Consider the following 22,005-nt stretch of genomic DNA (forward strand, 5'->3'; position numbering starts at 1 on the left):
TACATCCTACTGCACATAACGTATTGGTACTTTGAGATTATTACCCATTTTTTTATTATTATAAATAACACTACAGGCTGGGTACGGTGGCTCACACCTGTAATCCCAGCACTTTGGGAGGCTTGAGATGGGCAGATCACTTGAGGTTGGGAGCTTGAGATCGGCCTGGCCAACATGGTGAAACCCCATCTCTACTAAAAATACAAAAATTAGCCAGGCATGGTGGCACATGCCTGTAATTCCAGCTACTCGGGAGGCTGAGGCAGGAGAATCACTTGAACCTGGGAGACGGAGGTTGCAGTGAGCTGAGATTGTACTACTACACTCCAGCCTGGGCCACGGAGCAAGACTCCATCTCAAAACAAAAAACCAACAAACAAAACAAAGAAAAAAAAAAAAACCAAAGAACCACCCTGCAATGACCATCCTTGGTCTTATAAAAACTTAGTGTTGTTTCCACTCAGTGATTTGTCTAGATCTTGCTAGGAGAAAAATAAAAACTGGGTAAAAAACAGAGATAGTTAATAGACATTAGTTTGATTTTTGTCTGTTGGAGAAGGGAAAAGAACAAGGCCACTGATTTCAAATGTCTCTTCTGTAAAGGTCATTTGCTCCCCCGTACTCTTAGTTCTATTTCCGCTAACTTGGCTCTTGCACTATCATCCCTGTAGCCCCAGCTTTCCATCCTGCCACTGCCTTCAGCTGCAATTCTTTGTTTTTGCCCTACTCATCACCTTGGAACCTACCTCCCAGGTCTCACCAGCTGCTGATGGATGTTTTCTGTCTCTGCTCAGTGCCTGAAAACTTATTTCTCAGGGCAGTCGATGAGGGATCCTTATCACAGTATCTGGAGTCATGCCCATAAAGCTCTTTGGCAAATCATTGCACTGTGTTACCTGTGGGTACATCCCCACAACCCTGCTAGCGTTGACCTCGTGGGGAGGGTAATACGCTTAGGGATTATTCCCAGTATTGTGACTTATGGATTTCTTTCATTTCTTCACTGGACTGAGCTACTATCTCTCCATTCCCTTATTAGGAGCTTTTTGTTAGTTCTAATAACAACTAGAAAAACTGTGGTGATTATTAGTCCCAAGCTATAATCTGAGGAACAGTTAAGAGAGGTCATAAAATCAAATAAGGTTAGACTGAGTGCCTTTAAAAAAAATCTCAGTTGTTGCAGGGTTCTAAAAATAGTTTCCAACGCCATCCTTCACCTTCACAATTATTTTTGTCTTCAGTTCTACATGTGAAAGGTACAGAGCAGCAAATTTATACATTAACTTCATAGGAGAACAGAAAGCTCATTAATTCTTAACATTGGTGGGATTTGATGGTTCACCATGATATGCTCTGTTCCGAAATATGTCTGGGTCCACTTTTCTGAGATGATTAAGATGTCCTATTGACAACCTCAGGGCTATTAAAAACACAGTGCCCTTCACATGTGAGATAAGGTTACAGCTCCCACAAGGGAGGGTTTGGGCAACATCAACGTTAATCATCTCACGTTCATTCATTCACAAATTCATTTATTCTAATATTTGAGACTCTCCTATGTGGCAGGCAAAAGAAAAAGCCCTTGATTTCAAGGGAGACAAATAAATATAGATACAACACAATGGAAATACTACAGAGAAAAATAAAGCCAAGTCAAAGAGAGGTGTGTGTGGGGAGGGATGTGAGGAATGATATTTTAGATCTGGTAGTTGGGGAGGCCTCTCTGGGAAGGTGGCATTTAAGTGCAGGGACAAGCCATGCAAATAAACATCTGGAGGTGAGAACAAAGGCCTTGAGATGGAAGTGGCTCCTCTAGAGAACCAGGCAAGAGGTGAGGGCAGCTGAATGTGGTGAGCAAGGAAGAGGATGAGGACATGTGAGAGGGGTCAGGGCCAGCTCCAGGAGCCTGTAGGCCATGGAAAGGCATAGGATTTTATTCTCCGTGAAGCAACTGCCTAGAGGTGGCTCCCAGACACAGGCAAGCTAGTGACCTCAAGGGGGCCTTGGTCCTGCTCCATCCGAAGAGCTGATTCATTAGACTTTTGCAGTCCCTGATCCCAGCAGCTACAACCTTAGATTGCCAGGGAACTGGAAGCATTTAATTAGGGATTCTGGGGAGAAGCTGTGGGTCCTGTGATAAGGTCCCTGTGGCTGCAAGACCCACCCTCCTGGAGGCTTTATGATTCAGATGAGCTGTTCTGGCACTCTGGGTCCACTAGAAGCTGATGGGATTTTTAACAGAATGTTATTCCCACTGTGCCACCAGCAGGTTTTTATGGCCTCATGTGACCATTAACTGTTGCGTGGGGATCATAATTCTAAGAGACCCCCCTGGAGACCATATGGTCTGTATCTATTTTCTTGAATCCTAGAACCATGCTGAGGTTTAGGAGGTTAGGTAGCTTAACAAGGGCACATGGTTATTGAGTGATGGCAGGATTTCATCTCTGATCTAATTGGCTGGTGATATGGTTTGGCTCTGTGTTCCCACCAGAATCTCATCTTGAATTGTAATCCCCATAATCCCCCATGTGTTGAGGGTGGGACCTGGTGGGAGGCGATTGGATCATGGGGTTGGTTTCCTCCATGCTGTTCTCATGATAGTAACTTCTCACGAGATCTGATGGTTTCATAAGAGGCCCTTCCCCCTTCACTTCCTTCACACGCTCTCGTCTGCTGCCATGTAAGACATGCCTACTTCCCCTTCTGCCATGATTGTAAGCTTCCTGAGGCCTCCACAGCCATGCAGAACTGAGTCAATTAAACCTCTTTTGTTTATAAATTACCCAGTCTTGCGTAGTATCTTTACAGCAGTGTGCAAATGGACTGATACAGCTGGAAAGCTTGTTTTCCCCGTTATGCACCACACTAATATTTCCCAAATACTCCCATTCATTCATCAAAACATTTATTGAACATCTGCTATGTATTCAGTGCTGGGCACACTCCAGGGATGCAGAGACAAATGAGACAATTCCTGCCCTCAAGTGTCTTGGAATCAAGTGGGTTGTTTAGAATATACACTCTATCTTCCAGGATGAAGTGAGATTATAACACACAGCCCCACTTTTAGACTTTCTGAATGGAGATTTGTCTTATCCTTATAAAGGAACTTCGCCAGCTGCCAGGCAGGACATGAGGTACTTGTCCATACCTGTCATTGTGCATCTGCCATTGTCATACATGAAAATCATCCATTGATCCATCTGTCCTCAGTTACCGTTGGCATGTACTACCATTCTGTGCATTTCACTCACATTTGGATCCTTGTAACTTTCAAAGAGATCACACTGCGATTCAGGACTAAACTGAAAAGTCATCAGTTGCCCATCACACAGGGACAATGCAGCTGAAGACAGTGGGAATTGCTAAGTCTCTGAGTGCTCACAGAATTGTTAGGGCCAAGCGTAGGCCTGACTCATGAATGGCGGACTATCATTTAGGTGGAGAACAGAAGCTTCAGATAATCAGAAGCTTCCAGATAATTTTTTAGAGATGTGAAACTTCCAGGAATATCTTATTTGGTTGAGACAATAGGAACTACCCATTTAACCACATAGGTAAAACTCCAGTATCTTTTGACGTGCCTCCAAATTATCTTTACAAGTACCTAAGAGATTATTCTCACATCAGAATTCTGATTGTTGCCGTCAGCATACTTCCTATAATTTGTAATTGTCTTTGTCCTTCACCCAAAATGAGGTTATCTTTTCATTTGTTGTTTCCCCAGCACTGGCAAGATGCCTGGAGCTGCGTAGGCCCTCGGTGAATGCTGCAGGATTGCAAGCAGGGGTTGGGGAGAGCAGCATGCTTCTGAGATTCTGTAGACCTAACCATGGCGAAAATGATTTTGAACTGTCTTTAATGTCTGGCAGGAGCTTAATCTCAGAAGCTTCACTGTATTATTTAAAAAGTGCTACATAGTTGTATAAACATGATACTACTCAGTTTTTAAATACAGAATTACAAACATGTAATGTGTTATCTCAAAAAAGTTTATTAATTATTATTTTTTTTAGATGACGTCTCACTTTGTCACCCAGGCCGGAGGGCGGTGGCGCCATCTCGGCTCATTGCAACCTCTGCCTCCCAGGTTCAAGCAATTCTCTTGCATCAGCCTCCCAAGTAGCTGGGATTACAGGCTCCCGTCACCACGCCCAGCTAATTTTTGTATTTTTAGTAGAGGCGGGGTTTCACCACGTTGGTCAGGCTGGTCTTGAACTCCTGACCTCAGGTGATTCACCTGCCCTGGCCTCCGAAAGTGCTGGGATTACAGGTGTGAGCCACTGTGCCTGGCCAAGTTTATTAGATTTATAGGTATTACTTGGTAATTACTTTTATGACTTGGCAGTTTCTTTTGCTCAATGGCATCACAGAATGAATGAAATAGTATTTGAAGGATTTTCCCTATGTCTCTTCGCTAATCCGTGAGCGGAACATCCTCACTAGATAATGTGGACTTTATAAATAATTTACAATCACATTGATGTCACCATAGACAGACTATTGTCCTGGTTAGAAATGTCACATTGTCCTGGTTAACCAGGACAATGTGAGTCCCTGTAGCTGTAATTGTGTCTAGAGGGGCGGGTCTGAGGGACCGCTTTCTGTACTGTCTCCCTGCCTAGTGAGCTCCAATGCCTGGCATCAGCTTTGGACCAGGAAAGCCCATTTGAACTCTGGTGTCAAACTTACCTTGGGCAGGTCATTTATCCTCTCTGGATTTCAACTTTCTCATCTGCAAAACGGGGAAGAGAGCTGCCAATACCTAGACACTGGGAGGAAGGCACCTTGGCGTCTCACGCTTGAGAGGTGCTCTGCATCTGACTTCTTTCTAAAACACCTTCTGGAAACTGCTTTCTAGAACACCTTCTGAGCTAGCAGTGAATCCTGGTGAGCCTGCTAGTGAGTCTCAGTAATTTGGAAGGCCACTGAGAACACCATGCTATTTAATTCAGATCATGAGAAAAACTGCTATCTCTAGAAAAGTACTCCTTCTCTGGTACAGTTATTTCATCAACTTTTCATTTTTTCCCTTCTATCCAAATTTTATACTTTCATCTACTCTATTCCTACCTCAACTTCTTCAGAAACTTCAAGTCCCACCACAGGTCCTGGGACACAGTCTATTCTCACTTGGATCCTGGGCCAGTGTGGACACTTGGGAGGCTGTTTAATCCCTTGATCTCATTCCATAAAGAAACACATTTAAATCACCTCCCATCAATTTTTTCCCCAATTGAGGTAAATGTAAAATGAGTTGTAAAAAAATATGTAACATTCTTTCTCAAATGTATTCTCCAAACATTAGGAAATAATGCAAAAGAGGCCAAATGAAAGGGTGATATAGTGAATACGGTTGCAGAGATTCTCGCTTAATTTCACATTCACTTATTCACCTGCAGGCAGCTTTCCCGAGCAGTGCTGCGGTCCACACAGGAAGGTCTTACCGGCCGCAGTCCTAGACAGAAGTTCACTGTGTGCAGGCCTCCTTGCATTGACTGTACGCTGTGTGTAACATTTAACCTTTAAGACGTATTGGAAGCAAGTTCTACTTTATGTCAATGTCCTGAAAAGGAAAGGAACTAGAAGTAAATCACGGCTATGCTGGAGTGCTACTTTGGAATCACAGAATGTTCAAGATGGAAGGAACCAGGGCACTCCCACAACCCCCTCGTTTGTAGAGGAGACCCAGAGTCATGATGTGCCTCACCAGAATCACATGCCAGTTAGTGCCAGAACAGATAATTTTTGTTCTTGAGTGACAACTTATGACTAGACAATTCTCATATTAAAACCATTTTGTAAGTCAACTGAATTGAAGAAATCCAATTTGTCCAATTTTTTTGGAGAAATTTGAGTTATCTTATTAAATGCTAGTATTAACTGAGTTTTAACCAAGGATACTTTAGTGAAAATAATGTGTTGGGTAATAAAATTTTAAATCTCATGCCAAATTGATTAACACACATCTTCCTTGCTTAGTTACCTACCTGGTAATAAACCACTCTTAACAGTAAGTGCCTGTTAGGGTAAAGCCCTGTGCTAAAAGCTTTGTTTCATTTCTGCATTCAATTCCAGCAATATTAGCTAAGCATCCGTATCTCTTTTTTATAGTTGAGGAAACTGAGGTTCAGAAAAGAGATAACTTGCTTGTGGTCCCACAGTAGTAAATAGCAAAGCCTTTCTAACAGGTATGCTATGCCACCTCCAAACACACATAGAATTCTTCTAGCATGGACAGAGGTGTCCCATCTGTGCCCTAGGATATGTATCCTTCTATACTCAGTTCTAAAGTAAAAGTGTAATTTAGGTTCTAGCTTGGGGCCATCACAATTTCCCTCTCCCATTGCCCTTAAGAAAGTAGCTTTGTGCGCTTAGGATTTGGATTCTGACTGTTCCCTTGTAAGATCATGGGGTGACATTTGGCCTTGTTGTTGTTTTTTTGAGACAGAGTCTTGCTCTGTCGCTCAGGCAGGCTGGAGTGCAGTGGCGTGATTTCAGTTCACTGCAACCTCCTCTTCCTGGGTTCAAGTGATTCTCCTGCTTCAGCCTCCCGAGTAGCTGGGATTACAGGTGTGCACCACCATACCCAGCTAATTTTTGTATTTTTAGTAGAGACGGGGTTTCACCATGTTGGCCAGTCTGGTTTCGAACTTGTGACCTCAAGTGATCCACCTGCCTCGGCCTCCCAAACTGCTGGGATTACAGGCATGAGCCACCACACCCAGCCCTGGCCTTGGTTTTAAAATACACTTAACCCAGTACACCTAGAGGGCTGGAGCTCTGCAGGAATGGCACAGGCAGCAGGCAGGTGGGACTTGGTCAACCCCTAACCATGTAGCCTTCCTGGAGGACTGAGAGCCACAGCAATTAATAAGGGAGCAGGGTGTTGGGCGCAGTGGCTCACACCTGTAATCCCAGCACTTTGGGAGGCCGAGGCAGGCGGATCACGAGGTCAGGAGATTGAGACCATCCTGGCAAACATGGTGAAACCCTGTCTCTACTAAAAATACAAAAAAAAAAAAAAAAAAAAAAAATTAGCTGGGCGTGGTGGCAGGTGCCTGTAGTCCCAGCTACTCGGGAGGCTGAGGCAGGAGAACAGCGTGAACCCGGGAGGTGGAGCTTGCAGTGAGCCGAGATTGGGCCACTGCACTCCAACCTGGGTGACAGAGTGAGACTCCATCTTAAAAAAAAAAAAAGGGAGCAGGGAAGGGCACAAGGTTGTTGGAACCTGGTGCTGATGCTTTCCTACAAACAGGCACCTGTTTCACTGGGAACATTGTCAAGGGGAAAGCACACAATTTGCTTAAAAGTGGTAGCTTGGTTAAAACATTGTCAAATTCATCCAAGGGAAACCTGCATCTATGCCCATTATTTGAACAAAGAACACCAGTAGGAATGTGTGGACATAATCACTTAAGAAATATTTGTTTATGAGCCAATGTGGGATTTCAATCCCGACTCATCCCATCAGGGGTCCCGTTTTCAGATTTCAAATGCCATCTCTTTGGTGAGGAGCAATTTTCTGGCAAAGGTCTGAGGTACCCTTTGAACCTGCCCTATCTGACAGAAGACTCCATCAGCTTATAACTGAGACTAATGTGAGTCCTGGTTCTTGTTATCATCATGTTCTGGCTCCTCCCTGGCACTGCTGGTGATGGGAGCAGGAGGGCTAGGGCACAGGCCAGTGACAGGAGGCTCTGCTCAGAATGGTTCCTTTACACATAATCACTACTTCCTCTGGGAGCTCTGAACAACATTCTACACATTTCATCAAGGAGAACACACAGACAAATTCCACTCTCTTCCCACTTGACCTCATTTTTAAAACAAGCAGTTTCACCCACAGATCCACTCGAGTGCAATGTGTCATCTCCCTCTGGGCCTTCTATGCATTTGCTCATACTGGTTCCTGTATGTGGAATGCTGTCTTCCCAGCACCTTCAGGCTCCAACTACTGAAACCCAGATGGTCTTTGAATGCTCAGATTAAAAGCCAACTCCTTTACAGTGCTTTTCTTACCCACCCTTGCTAGAAGGGTTCTCCCTCCCTGGACTCTCATGGTAGCTGGTTTATACCAATTTACGGCAGTCACCACAACCATGTTACACAGAAGGCACACGTGTGTATGTTTGATCCCAATTCAGTAGAGGCTCCTGCGAGGGCCGGTTGTTTTCTCACAGATCCCTGTTTGCTCAATACACCTAGCTCAGTCCTCTGTACCAAGCACTCTCCCAGTGAACAAGGTCACATTCTGCAAAGGCCTGGCCAACAGAGTAACATAAATGGGGCAACAGACAGGGTGGTAGGTACTGTTCAGGAGAGTCCTGATTATGTGAGAAAGGGAAGCATTACAACTGGGTCTCTGTCACCACTACATTAGCCATTCACTGGATCCTGCACTGCTTGTTCCTACAATTTCCACCCCAGAAGTCTTCCTTGATCTGATCAAGAGTCGAATCCAGACATCCTCTGCAAACTATAGCAAAAACTGGCCCAGGAACTTTCTTTTCATGAGCCATAAACATACCGAAGAAAGAGAGAAGATAAGGACTACAAAAATGTCAAGGATAACAAAAGCAGGTTTTAAATCTATGCCTGGAGTAAGAACTAATGGCCAATGAAGCAATGCTGAAGAGCAGAGCAAAAAACTGACAGCAACCACTATTTGGCTCCATCTGCTCCACTGAGGACAATCATTTCCAAATTAAAGAGTGTAAAGAAAAACCTGGTTAGGATTTGAAGTCCAAGAGTGATAAGGGGATAGCAGGAGACATCTGTTTTAAACGAGTTCTCATGAAAGACATGTCAGTCGCTGAAACAACCTGTGGATATGACTACAGAATTGTTGTCAGAACTCCAGAGAAATAATGAACGAAGTCCAGATACTGATAATCACTGCCCTATTTTCCAAAGTAGATTCTAAAAACTCCAGAATGGTGAACTTAATGTAAAACTCTGGCAAAATCAGGAATAATATAGACGGTGAACATTTGACTCCTAAGAATTGCTGATTTCTTTTCAACACTGATTTAACAAAGAAAATGTCATACGAAATAACTTCCTTCCCTTTTTTTGGATAGGATTACTAGAGTAGCCAACCAGGGAAATAACAATGAAACAATAGCTTACAGCTGACAGAGACCAGTGGGGTGAGTTGAGATTACAATCCTGAAGGTAAGTTATCACTTATACTTTACTCTGAGCTAGATGGGGTTCCAAAGGCTTTATATATACAGTACCATTAGTCATTTATTTAATCCTTACAAAGACCCTGTAACATAGAAACTAACATTACTCCTATTTGGCAGAAGAGAAAACTAAGGCAAAGTTTTCTTGCCAAAAGTTCATACAGGTAGGATTTCAACCCAGCCAATGTGGTCTCCAAGTTGTACTTCTCATATTAGTCTACAATGCCCTTCACGTGATTAGCAAGGCTGCCAAAAATAGAGGGAGAAATGGGAATCCTCCCTTTTCCATACAAGAAAAAGGACAGCAGAACACATCTGCCCTCTCTCTTGCCTCTTATCCACTCACTTCTCTGACGGGAGGAGGGAAGACTTTGATTGCTGCTTGGGAGGTGCAGCTAAGCACACTTTCTTGGCATGGTAAGGTCATCAGTGTAGAATCTGCCACAAGGGGAGTTTACAATTTAAGGTAGGTAAATTCCAGTACTGATATTTAATATATTTTAATAACCACTTTATCACCAGACCAACCCTCAGAGCAACCACTGGTGTGCTACTGAGCCCTGGTAAGTTAGGTTAATAGAGTTATTAGCAAGGGTTAATTAGAGAGCCACACTGTGGTCTTAGTTTCACCAATCCAGCCTTCTTAGTAAGACACATGCTATTTTGATTCCTACTGGTCTAATTTCCAGTATTTTTTCAATTTGTTCTGAACTTAGAGGGGAAAGACAGGGATATAATTTATTCCCATCAACTCCCCAACAATCCTCTTACACGTTCTGGATAATATCCCAAGTACTAAATGCAGTTTTAGGTGACATTTCTCTGGAGTTCTGACAATCCGCAGGTAATTTCAGCAACTAACATGACTTTCATGAGCACTCATTTAAAACGGTATAGGCTCAGTCTTGGCTCTTAGGTGCTTTCTAGTTTAGTACCTAAGAGCCTATACTGGGGACCATATGGTATGAAGTAGATGGAAGGAAGATGGACCAGCCATGTCATCTCTCCTGTTGTAGACATGAATGTACCTGTAAATTCAAAATAAGTAGGGTACGCTGGGAAGGGCCACAATCTGGGACATAAAATGATCTTTGGCAAATAAAATGATTGAGCTTTAGGTCCAAGGGGAGGGGACCTCATTACTCTAGAGTAGAGGTCAGCGAACTATAGGCACAGGCCTTCTGTTTTGTAAATTTTTTTTTTTTAAAGAGATGGGGTCTCACTCTGTTGCCCAGGCTGGAGTGCAGTCACATGACCCTAGCTCACCGTAACCTCGAACTCATGGTTCAAGCGATCTTTGGCCTCATCCTCCTGAGTAGCTGGGACTGCTGGTATGTACCACCATGCCCAGTTAATTTTTAAAAATTTTTTGTAGAGATGAGGTCTTGCTATGTTTTCCAAGCTTGTAAATAAAGTTTTATTAGAACACAGCCATGCCCATTCATTTACATATTGTCTATGGCTGTTTTTGTGCTCCACGATGGCACAGTCAAGTGGCTGCAACAGGGACTGTATGTCCTGCAAAGCCTGAAATATTTTCCAACTGGTTCTTTCCAGAAAAAAATTTTGCAGAAGACCTATGGTCTAGACCTAGGAAAGTAATTCTAACATTCTCAGGGGAAGGGGAGAGATTGGGGCCAATGGGAGGAAGGACAAAGGAGCATATTTAGAGCTGGAATCTTTAGTGGGATTACCTGGAGGAGGCAGAGAGGACAGCATTAGGGTGGAACCACCACTATGCCTTATTATGCAGGGTCCTTCCTCATTGAGAACTAAGCAATAATATGGCCTTCCTAACTGAATTATTTACATCTATTTGTGTAAGTTCCTAGACAGTGAATTAAGTGGATTTTTCTCCAGTTCTTCGGAATTGCCAGCACAAAAAATGTAAAATGCAGGCACAGGTAATCAAAAATGTTTTAATGATTACTGTTTAGACATTTAACAATGTGGGTATATCCAGGTGAGCTAAGCACACTTTGACAGCACACTATTGAATGTTATAGTTTCTGTATTGAAATATGTAAAGACATCTGCAAATTAGTACCTAGCAATGAAGACATACATTTATAAATATACACATTCTAGGTTTGATAAGGTAAATGTAAACAGATGCCATGACTCCTTTTCAAACAGAAAACCCACAAGACTAATAGAGAACCAATAGGCTCCCTATAGTATGAATGTGCAAAATTAAAGCATGGTAAACTGATATTTACATAAATATCAAACCAACAATTAGTTTATACATTGTCAATGACCTTCTAAGATATGTCATGAGTGGTTCCAAGAATATCTTTCCCCCAATGGAGAAGGTATTCAGAGGCTAAATTCCAACACTTTAAAATGACACACATCATAGGCTTTACCTGTTTGACCACTGCCTCAAATGTGTGAGATGTGATTTTATGATAAGCAGTCTATTATTTTTAAACAAGAGGTTCTAAACACATCTTTAGATTCTAAGCAGAAAGAAATTACAAGTACTATTAGATTTACATTAAACAAGTTACCTCTATCAAATTTCTTGATTCTTTTATGCTGTAGCTATATTTGATTTTACCTTAAAAAGTTTTAAGGTCCTTTCCCCCCCTTTGTTAATTTTGGTAAACTAGGCACATTTTACAAGGAAATCTGTGTCAAAACAGATAACAGTGCATAAATCAATCCAAATTTAGACCCTGGCAACCAGTTCCCCATTGCTCATCTATGGGACTCTGTCAAATGGTAAATAGGCAATCATCTCTCTTGAAAAGTACACATCCTCTCTCGCACTGGTGGAAAGCAAAATTGACTTTTTGTTTGCTGTATAAAAACACTCAGCACTTCAGAAATTAAAAATGGCCTACTCACCCTATACCCTTCCTAAAATCTCAAGGACAAAGAATATATATTTAAGTTTCATCAAGACTGCTGTAGAGCCCCCCCCCCTTTTACATTAATAGTGGCACTCAAAATAAAAAAATAAGATCTGTTAAAAAGTTAAACTGACTGTTCCACTAGATTTGAGCCTGCTTGATTCAAAGCCAATAGTACAAAACTGAAGGTGCCGTGTCTGATTTCACATCAACAAGTCACTGGAAATTATGTCACATTAGTTTCATAAATCATGGTCTTTGATTTTTTCTAAACAGAGCTATTACAAATTAATACAAACTTGAAACATACCCTAATTTAAACTAATAAGCTTTGGGCCCTGCTTTTTAAATTTTAAGGCATGTGTGTTTCTCTACCATAACAACATTGTACAAATTTACATTTACAATCACATGCATGATCTACAGTTAAAAAAAAAGTTTGGATTACAGTGTTTTTAAATTGTGAATCACAATTCAGCACCTATCATGTTATAACTAATAAGGCAACAGCAGTGTTGTATACTACAATAATACTCCCTTTCCACAGTCTAGCGCAGGGGTCAGAGAGCCCAGAAATGTTAGAAATCTTATCCCTACTTATATAATCTGTATATGTTTTCTAGGGGTTTTGAATTGATGAAAGAAGTCCTACATGAATCACACTATTGTAGGCCAGACTAGTTACAGCAGCTGTTAACGAGCATCGGGGCACAACTCATATTGTGCTTACAATCAGATGACGTGGTTTGGAGGGTTTCAATTCTTTGACTTCAATCCTTCCGTAGCTTCCTTGGCTTCACATTGTTTTCCAGGGGTGAAAAGCTGTTGGTGTGTCCATTCACAGCAGCCATGGACCCATTCTGGTGGTCTTTCAGGTGGTCTTTCCTTCGGGAGGCCCCTTTCTTGTTGTAGGTCTAAAATGTGTAAGGGCAGATGAGAACCAAATGACCACAGACAGTTTTCTTTATAGGGAACTTTACTGAGAATTGCATCCCTAACACTAGGCCTAGTTTCCTTTTAAGATCAAATCTTATCAAGGAGAAACTCCTGAGGTCAAGTCCTCATGACTAAATCTTCTGTCACTGGTTTCAATCATTCTTCCTTTTTTTTTCTGAGGCTTAGCCTGAGGTAAGTTAACTGAATCACAGGCTGCAACAGAAATACTATTTAAAATGTCACACAGAAAATTCAATTTACACTTTGCTTTGCTTTTTAGTATCTGGATGGCAGATGACAGGGGTTATGTGGCCAAATTGGTCTTTCCCACCTGGCAGCAGCTCTCTTGACACCCACATCCCTTGTTCGTCTTCAAAAGTTCCTCACTGCCTCGGCGACTATCTCAGCCTTCATGAACAAAGTGCTATGCTGCTATAAGTAGTGAGAATAAATGTGATTTCAGCTTCATCAGGTCCTATCCTTTCACCTTCCTTGTACCCGGTGTATGTCCCACAGTGCAGCCATAAACTATGAAGCCCAGAAGTATATGACTTCCACTCAAACTCAACATGCCACACACAGGTGCCTGTGGGCACAGAAGAGGAAAGGACAAATGTCTGAGCCTCGGGACTTGCAGCCTCTGCCCTTGCTCCTGACCTCCGTGTTTTGCCCAGATCAGCAGGCCTTATGGCTACCAGGCACTGGCAACAAAGGCAGGACACATGTCATCTGGGGGGTGACGCATGGCAGGAGAATCAGCAGTGGCTGCAACGTGGTCAGGCTCCACTGGAAATTATCTGCCCTAAATGGACCTTTCTGTGAGCAAAGACCTACGTCACCACATCATATGCTTAGGAAGGAACCGAATCCTCACACCTGAGGACTGAATGTATAAGAAAGCTGGGACAAAAAAGCGGATCTCCATATCTGAGGACTGTGATAAAAATCTCTTCTGAAATTTCATTTGGCCATGACGTTCAGGGTAGTGAACTGAGAGATTTCTGATTGAAATCACCTCTCATGTCTCTGCTGCAGGTCAGAGGGAAGCAACATAGGGTCCTGCTGCAGTTTTCCATTTCCCAGGGGAATCCCAAGACTTCCTCACCCAGGCTCTAGAACAGGGTTCTAGAGTGTCTTCCAGTGAGCTGTGAGCCCCCCAGAGGCAGGGGCTGCTCTTGTCATAGTGACTCCATTAGAGGCCAGAGCCTGTCACCCAGCAAGGGCTCCACATGCCCATTAAGTAAACAGATGAGGGCCTTTGTTGGTAAAGGCCCCAGATTCCAAGTCCCAGAGAAGGGTGAGATTTACCTGAATGTAGAAGTTTGTGAAGAGAGCAATCAGGGAAATCATGTATCCAATCTGGAAATACAACCAACCAAGAGGGAATGTGCACGGCCAGATGACCCCGCAGCTGGTCTGGATGATTGTCAGCACAAACTGAAGCTAGGGGAACAGAGGGGATGCAGCTGAACAGGGACAGTGCATGGACGAGGCCCCACACCAGGCAGACTTTTTAACCAGCATCACCTAAATTTCTGAATTAACACTTACTACCTTGCTGCAGGTACAGCAGTCACTTCATGAACACAACACACACACTATACTTATCCTAAACTCTAGGTGTGTTTGTCTTATATATATTCTTCCTCTGCCCTCCAAGCTATTTAAACTACCTTCTCCAAATTTCAAGGATACACTATAGAGACATCCAAGACTTTTTGTTTTTATTTTTTGAGAAGGAAGAGCAAGCGTGTATGTTGAAAGGGCACTGATAACATCACTGCAGGATGTGCCACCTGGCTGGACATCCTTCCAACTCCTTATCCATGGACGCTTCTGGTTTGGTGAAGGCTGATGAGCAGATTTAAACCTTTACTGGCAAACAACACTAAGTGCATTGATTAATTTTGATGAATAAACCTTGAAACGCATGTGAACTGGTTAGAGAAATGGTGGAAAGATGTTTTAAAAAGGGCTAGGCTCAGGCCGGGCGCGGTGGCTCACGCCTGTAATTCCAGCACTTTGGGAGGCCGAGGCTGGCGGATCACAAGGTCAAGAGATCAACACCAACCTGGCCAAAATGGTGAAACCCTGTCTCTACTAAAAATACAAAAATTAGCCGGGTGTGGTGGCACATGCCGGTAGTCCCAGCTACTTGGGAGGCTGAGATAGGAGAATTGCTTGAACCCAGGAGGCAGAGGTTGCAGCGAACCGAGATCGCGCCACTGCACTCCAGCCTGGTGACAGAGCGAGACTCCAGCTCAACCCCTGCCCCTCCCCCCAAAAAAAGGGCTAGGCTCTGCACACTGTATTTCTAGCAGCTCCAATGTTTCTATGTAGAGTTTTTTGTTTTTAATTTTTGAGACAGGGTCTATGTTGCCCAGGGTGGCCTCAAACTCTCAGGTTCAAGAGATCCTTCTACCTCAGCCTCCCGAGTGACCAGGACTCCAAGCCATGACCCACTGTGCCTGGCTGTTTGCCTTCTCTTTTTTAAGGTTAGTACTGCAGACTGAGGAATAACTAGGAGTGGTGCTTAAAATAAATCCTGACAACCTGGGTAGGTTTAATCTTCCACCTCAAAGTACAGAGCCTAATGGGAGACCAACTTTGCCAGTCTGTTCTTTTAAATTCTGCTTCCGCCAGACCCAAAACTGTGGTATAAATCAATTTCTGCATCATTTCTCCTCAAGTATAACAAGGAGGTTAATCAACAATTTTCCTTTTTCACAGGTGGGTGAGAAAAAATTAACAAGGACCATATAGCAGCTGGCAGAGAGGTGAAAATGAAACATCAAACACTTCAGTCTCTAAGATTTTCTTAGACTTTTTTTTCAGATTGTTATTTTTAAATATTGAAAAATCATAATTGACTTGAAGGGATCTGAATCAGCTTGGTGTGTTTAGAAAAATGTGTTAATAATGCAAGGACAGGGCAAAGGGTTTAATGTCCACACCCCTCAGTCAGCTAGCTTTGGCCTATTGACTCAGTGTCATCTATAAAATAGGGACAATAATATGTGTTTTTCTTTTTGGTAGAGACAGGGCCTCACTATGTTCCCCAGGCTGGTCTTAAACTCCTGGCCTCAAGTGATCCTCTTGCCTCAACCTCCCAAAATGCTGTGATTACAGGCGTGAGCCACTGTGCCTGGCTTGGGGACAATAATATGAAATCAGGCTACTGGAACAATCTATGTAGAATCATGTACTTAGTATGAGTACCCAACATGTGCTAAACACTTAGGAAATGTCAGTGTTTAATATGAGCAGTAGTAGTATTAATTAGTTCATAGACGAATTCATGAGAGGAGAGAAAGAGGTTACCTATAATATACTGATGAATGCAGAAGGCTTAATCAAGGATGGTGAGAAGTATCAGGTGAAGTGGCCTGGCCCTGGCAGTAAACCAGGGGAGGAGCTGTTAACTGAAGCAAACAGCTGCCATCCTCACCAACAGGTGCTCCACTGCATGGGGGCTGAGGGGTCATCCATACCTGCCAGACAAATATCCTTGCTGCCTAGTAATGGGCTACACATACCCTGGACTCCATACTACTCTCCAGCTCCTTCTAAAACCCCTGGAAACATACAATTTTCATTTTGGATTTTGGACTATAATTAGAAAACACACATACATACACACACACACACACACACACACACACACACATACATGCATATGTGCTTATGTGCAAAAACTCAGAAGAGCTGAACTTGAAGTTGGCAAATTAGATTCTAGACCTCTTTCTACAATTCAACTAGCTGTATGCCCATGGTCACAGTTCACTATCAGTTCAAAACAAGAAAATTCCCTAATCTACCCACTTCAAGGAATTTAATTACATCAAATGAAAAAGGGTGGAGAAGGGGCATCTTAGATGCTATTACATAACACTAAAGCCAGGAAGAGGTCTGTATCCACCAGGAAGTAAGTCCTGGGGAAAGAGGCCAAGTCACTCACCAGCTGCCCCTGAGTGATGTACTTCTTCCACCAGAGGTATGGACGCATGGAAGGGACCGACGACAAACCATAGTAAGAGTACATGAGGACGTGGATGAAGCTATTAAGTGTGGCACCAAAATAAGCTGCAGGAACAGAGGGATTTGGGAAGGAGAATGTATTAGTGTTTTAAACAGAACAGGTGGTAAAAAAAAAATACAAGATTCTTTTTGAATCAGAAAGAGAGATGACTTCCAACAGGGCTGACAAACACTGCAACAGCAAGCAATGCATGGATGTGTAATGAGAATTCAATTGCCACTTGGGCAGGCAGCCACCAGGAGGCTCCGAGCCCAGGGGTCAGCTGTAGCTGCTAGAGGGGCATCTGACACTGAAGCCACAACGCCATCCCGGCACCTACAGGCTTTGCTGCAGATGCCCACCAACTCTCAGAGACAGCTGTTTTTCTACATGCACAACTGCCTCAAATATGCTCTCTGAAGGCTGTGGAAGACAGCTGATGGGCAATATGCTCAAAAATGGTTGTTTCTATACATTTGCTGGGGTGTGGAGAGGTCTCTGAAGCCACCTTCTAATTATTTCCCAGGACTGCAGTGCTGAGGTCATACATTTTTATTAATAATAGAGTCAAGAGTCTAGCTCCTTAGAGATAAAAGAGCCATCTTATCACATCATTTTCAGTGTTCAGTAGGACCACTAGTTCTTTTTCCAGACTCTGTCCTCCTCCCCAACAGTCAGCAACCAAACCAAGCCATCTGGCTTTTCCCTGTGCAGTTGCAGGTGCACAGCCTGGTGTTAGGGAAGTTTCTACTCCTGGCTATGATAGGAACTGGCTTTTGACTTTGGACACATCACATCCATTCCCTGGTTCAGTTTCTCATGGCCCAAGTGGAGCTGATTAAATCTGTCCTCCTGAAAGTTCTCTGAAAATTTAAAGCACTCTTCAAATGTAGGGAGGGGCTGTTTCTATTAGAAAGTTAGGTCAGTTAATCCACCATCATGAGCTCTGACAGTGGGAGGAAGAAGGAGCAGAAAGCCCCAACTCTACCCACCTTTCTGTGGTCTTAGTTTCCTCCCAAACCCAAAGGATCTGTATTTGGAAAGCTTTTTTTTTTTTTTTCCTAGCTCTGGAATTCCATGACACTGTGAATCTTAGCAGGCTCAGGTAATCAAGGGCAGTGCTATCCCAGAGAAAAAAATATCCATAAATAGACCCATAGGTTCTCAGTTAAATTCTTCAGTGTTTGGATGACGGGACTTTTGACTGAGACATTTGCTAAAACTCCCAGGCTGAATCTGAAGGTGGCAATCTCTGAAAATTATAAGAAACTTTGGACTACAAGCTTTCCAAAAACCAAGTACAACCTTAGAAAATTTATATCAAGTTTTGGTGCTTGTTATAGAAGACACCTTGATCACCATGCTTCAGGGAATATGAGGGTTGTTAGAACACGTGGAGACTTCCTAATGCATGACAGCTAAAGCTGTATTTCAAAATGAGCCTTGCTCCCTGGTACTCATGCAACAGTGTGATCCTATTTTCCTCACCTGCCCGTCTCAAACCTTCCACACCATACAGAAGGACCAGAAAGAACCTGGAAAGTTGCCCTCTAAGTCAGAGAATATTGTACCTATTCCTTAATATGTCCCCAGTGGTATCTCCCTCATCTCACCCAATCAGCACAGAAAGTTCACTTAACTAAAAAAAGGTTTTGTGTGCATAGGTACATAAACTATCATTAAAAGCAACTTGAACACAAAGCTGAAAGCCTGACCTAGACATTTACAGAAACAGCATCTTTTCTGAAAGCCTTAGTTTCAACTCTCCTCCCTGCTCACATCTGTTCCCCATGTCCCCGTCTCTAATACTTACAGTGGCCGCAGGGGACCCAGTTCATCACAAACCACCAGATGTTCAGCATCGAGGCATGGTGGTAGACGTGCAGGACCGTGATCTGGTGGTTGTTCTTGCGCAGGATGAAGAAGAAAGTGTCCATAAATTCTATGAGTTTGGAGAAGTAGTACCACCAGAGGACACGGATAATCTAAGAGGAAAGGGTCAAAGATTTAAGGCTTATCCTCACGGCTTCTCTGGAATATCACCTCTGACATGTTTCACTAATACCCAAAAATCTGATGTCAACTCGGAGAAGCCCGAGTGCCCCAAGAGCTCTTAATGTCCATCAGTGGCTGGGAGCTATGGTCACTCTCCAAGTACCTTTAACCAAAGAACATGATTGGGTTGGGACAGCTGGAGGGGCTTGAAATGACTACAGGGAATATTTTTGAAAGGGTCCCTGACACTCTTTGAGACTAACAAAAACATGAGGCTCAAGGTTCAAAACCTTGAAGTCTGCCTATTCCCTTTGGAAGCAGCCTGCACAGCCATTAGCAAAGGAAAACCATCTGAAAAACGCTATTGATTTCAGGGACTAGCATGGAGCAGCCGACCTGATAAGTGACACAGAAGAAAAGGAATCAGAACCTGCAGTGTCAGGTCTCTGCCCAATTAAACATGTCAAACAAGTGCTCTAAGGAGATGACTGCCCATGCTGAGCTGCGACTGTTGGCCTGTGATTTAAAAGAAACCTCATGAGTGGAAGTCAGATTTTATTTTTAACACCACTACTCGGAAAAAAGTACTTGGATGAATGATTTTAAAAATTTAAGACACTGCTCTTATGATCCTGATTGTGTAAATATAACATACTGACTGCATGTGATTTTTCCTGCCAATTGTTAACCGGAGTTATTTTTACAGAGGGGGATGCTTTAGGTTTTATTTTATACTTTTCACGTTCAAATTTTAATTCGATGTGTATATATTGCCTTTTTTATTCTTTTAAAAATATCAACAGGGATTGCCTGGGCAGTGAGGTTATGGGCCATTTTGTATTTTATACAATTTATTTAAAAAAACTCAACACTTATAATAATAAGGTTTCTGAAAAAGAGACAGTACCTTCATATCTGATTCTCCTGCGGTGCGTGTGCCCTGACAGAAGAAGTTGTATTTGCCTTCCCATACTCCTGTTACTAACTAGAAAAGAAGAAAGAACCAGTCACCAACAGCATCTGAGCCATGTAAAGTCCTCATTGAACTTTATTAGTTGCAGAATCTGTGATAATTTACCTTGGGCTGTGCTGAGCCAAGTTTGCTCTGAGAAAAAACAATTGTAGGGAAGTGTAAACAAAAGGAAAGCTTTAATGACTTGAGCCTCAATTTCCTAAGGGGTGGGCTTAAAAGTCACTCCCAGGCTGCTGCCCTCAGAGACCTTCCTTTACCACGCTGCTTCTCTGCAGAACGCTCAGCCCGTCACCCCCTTGGTCCTAGCACTAGTGCCCAGACCAAGCCAATCACAGGCTCCCTGCTCTGCCCCACAGAAGCCTCTGGCTGCTTTCCCTAAGCCAGTGCTCCTCAAACTTGAGTGTGCAGCACCAGAATTACCTGAGGGGTGAGTTAGTAAAACATGGGTCCCTGGGGGTGTTTCTGTTCCAGTAGGTCTGGGGGCCTAGAATTTGTATGTCTAACAAGGTCCAGGTGATACTGATGCTGCTGATGTGGAAACCATACTTTGAGAACCACTGCTGTAGGCTCAGGGATAATTTAGTCTAACTTTATCTTCATTATTTCCTGTTGTTGTATGTACAATCCTCTGGATCCATGAATTAGGCTTCACAAACTGAAGAAATTGTGCCCATGCCTCAGAATCACTTGCAGCACAGTAGGCACTATGCTGTCACAGAGAGGACCCCAGAACTGGGGTACAGGCTCTACATCACAGCCCAGCAGTTATCACGGGCCCCTCCCCTCAATGGGCCCGTGATAACTGCAGGGCTGTGATATAGAGTCTGCACCCCAATTCTTGTGTTCCCTGTCCCTGAACACAAGAGTTTAGCCTGGCGAGCAACACAGATTCCCCCCAGGGAACAAGAGGTGATTACAAGGATCTGAAGACACCTTGTGATATTTCCACCTGGTCTGACATCAGAAATAAATGGCAAAAATGGGTGCAGCCACTGCACTCACGCTGGGTATCCTGCCTTCTATCTGATTTTTCTTTGGCTATCTTTCTTCTTGCCATTTTCCTTCTGCTTTGTCACCTTCTACACATAAAAAAGCACTGAGAGTTAACAGGCTTTTCATGGCCAAAGAAGAGCACAAGGATTTAGCATGGGAGAAGCATCAGTTCATGATGAAGAGCCATGGAATTAGGAGGAAGGCTTGAGTGCCAGGCCCAGCACCTGGGGCAAGCCAGCTAATTCCTGTGGGCTTTTGTTGTTTTTACTGTAAAACGATGAGGTTGGACTAAATTATCTCTAAAGGGTCTGTTCCAAATTTCTGTAGCTTCATGTTAACAGACTTTAAAAACAGACCACACAACAAACTATTCTATACTATCTTTGAAAGACCAGTACCCACATGGTAATTCATTAGAAGGTGTATTAACTTTTCCGTCTTCTACTACTCTCTAAAGTCATGGCCAGTCAAGCAGGATCCATGCAGGCTGATCAGAAGTCCTAAGAAGCAAGACACAAAGTCTGAATCCAAAGTGCATTGGAGGTCGGGGGAGGAAGCTGGCATGCACTCTTGAGACCTGGGGTGGAGAGGGAAGGGCCAGCTTAGCACAGTGCTCTTTTTGCTGCCCTTCTTTCTACCCCAGGAGGGAACCAAGGAACTACCTCCTGTGGCTTGAGGGTACAGAAAGGAAACTGGTGCTTCTTGATGAAACGTTTGTGGGACAACCGCGAATAAGAAAAATAAGGACAACGCAGTAAGGTTTTCATGAAGATAAATTCGTGCAATGTAAAAGATCATCTTTTTTAAAACAGCAGCCTCTCTTGGCAAAATTAAAAACGTACTAACATATGACTGTCTTCATCAGAGATATTTTTGGAAACGTTACCATTTTATGAATCTTAAATCTGGAACCTACCATCACTGTTTTTTCCAGCGACTATTTTGGTTTATGGTGTCCTGAGACATCCTGGGTTGGTTTTGCTTTTGTCTGTTTTAAAATAGGATGGCTGGTGTGTGTGCACTTGTGGAGGTGTGGAT

At 43.1% G+C, this 22,005-nt stretch overlaps 1 protein-coding gene across 11 annotated transcripts in view; it reads right to left on the bottom strand.

The window, feature by feature from the left end:
* ELOVL5 (ELOVL fatty acid elongase 5) overlaps positions 1-22,005 on the bottom strand; it is a 140,759-nt gene that overhangs the window by 49,514 nt on the left and 69,240 nt on the right. For 5 of the 11 annotated variants that reach the window (XM_063812007.1, NM_001246625.1, XM_009451349.5 and 2 more), the window contains 5 exon segments: positions 19,909-19,986; positions 18,820-18,991; positions 16,947-17,071; positions 14,297-14,431; positions 11,100-12,966 (listed from right to left, as the gene is read on the bottom strand). In XM_063812007.1, the coding sequence (XP_063668077.1) occupies positions 12,823-12,966; positions 14,297-14,431; positions 16,947-17,071; positions 18,820-18,991; positions 19,909-19,986 (654 nt within the window). In that variant the 3' untranslated portion in view covers positions 11,100-12,822. 11 annotated transcript variants of the gene reach the window in all.

This window comes from Pan troglodytes, chromosome 5, assembly GCF_028858775.2.
Source record: "Pan troglodytes isolate AG18354 chromosome 5, NHGRI_mPanTro3-v2.0_pri, whole genome shotgun sequence".
NCBI classification, from domain to species: Eukaryota; Metazoa; Chordata; class Mammalia; order Primates; family Hominidae; genus Pan; species Pan troglodytes.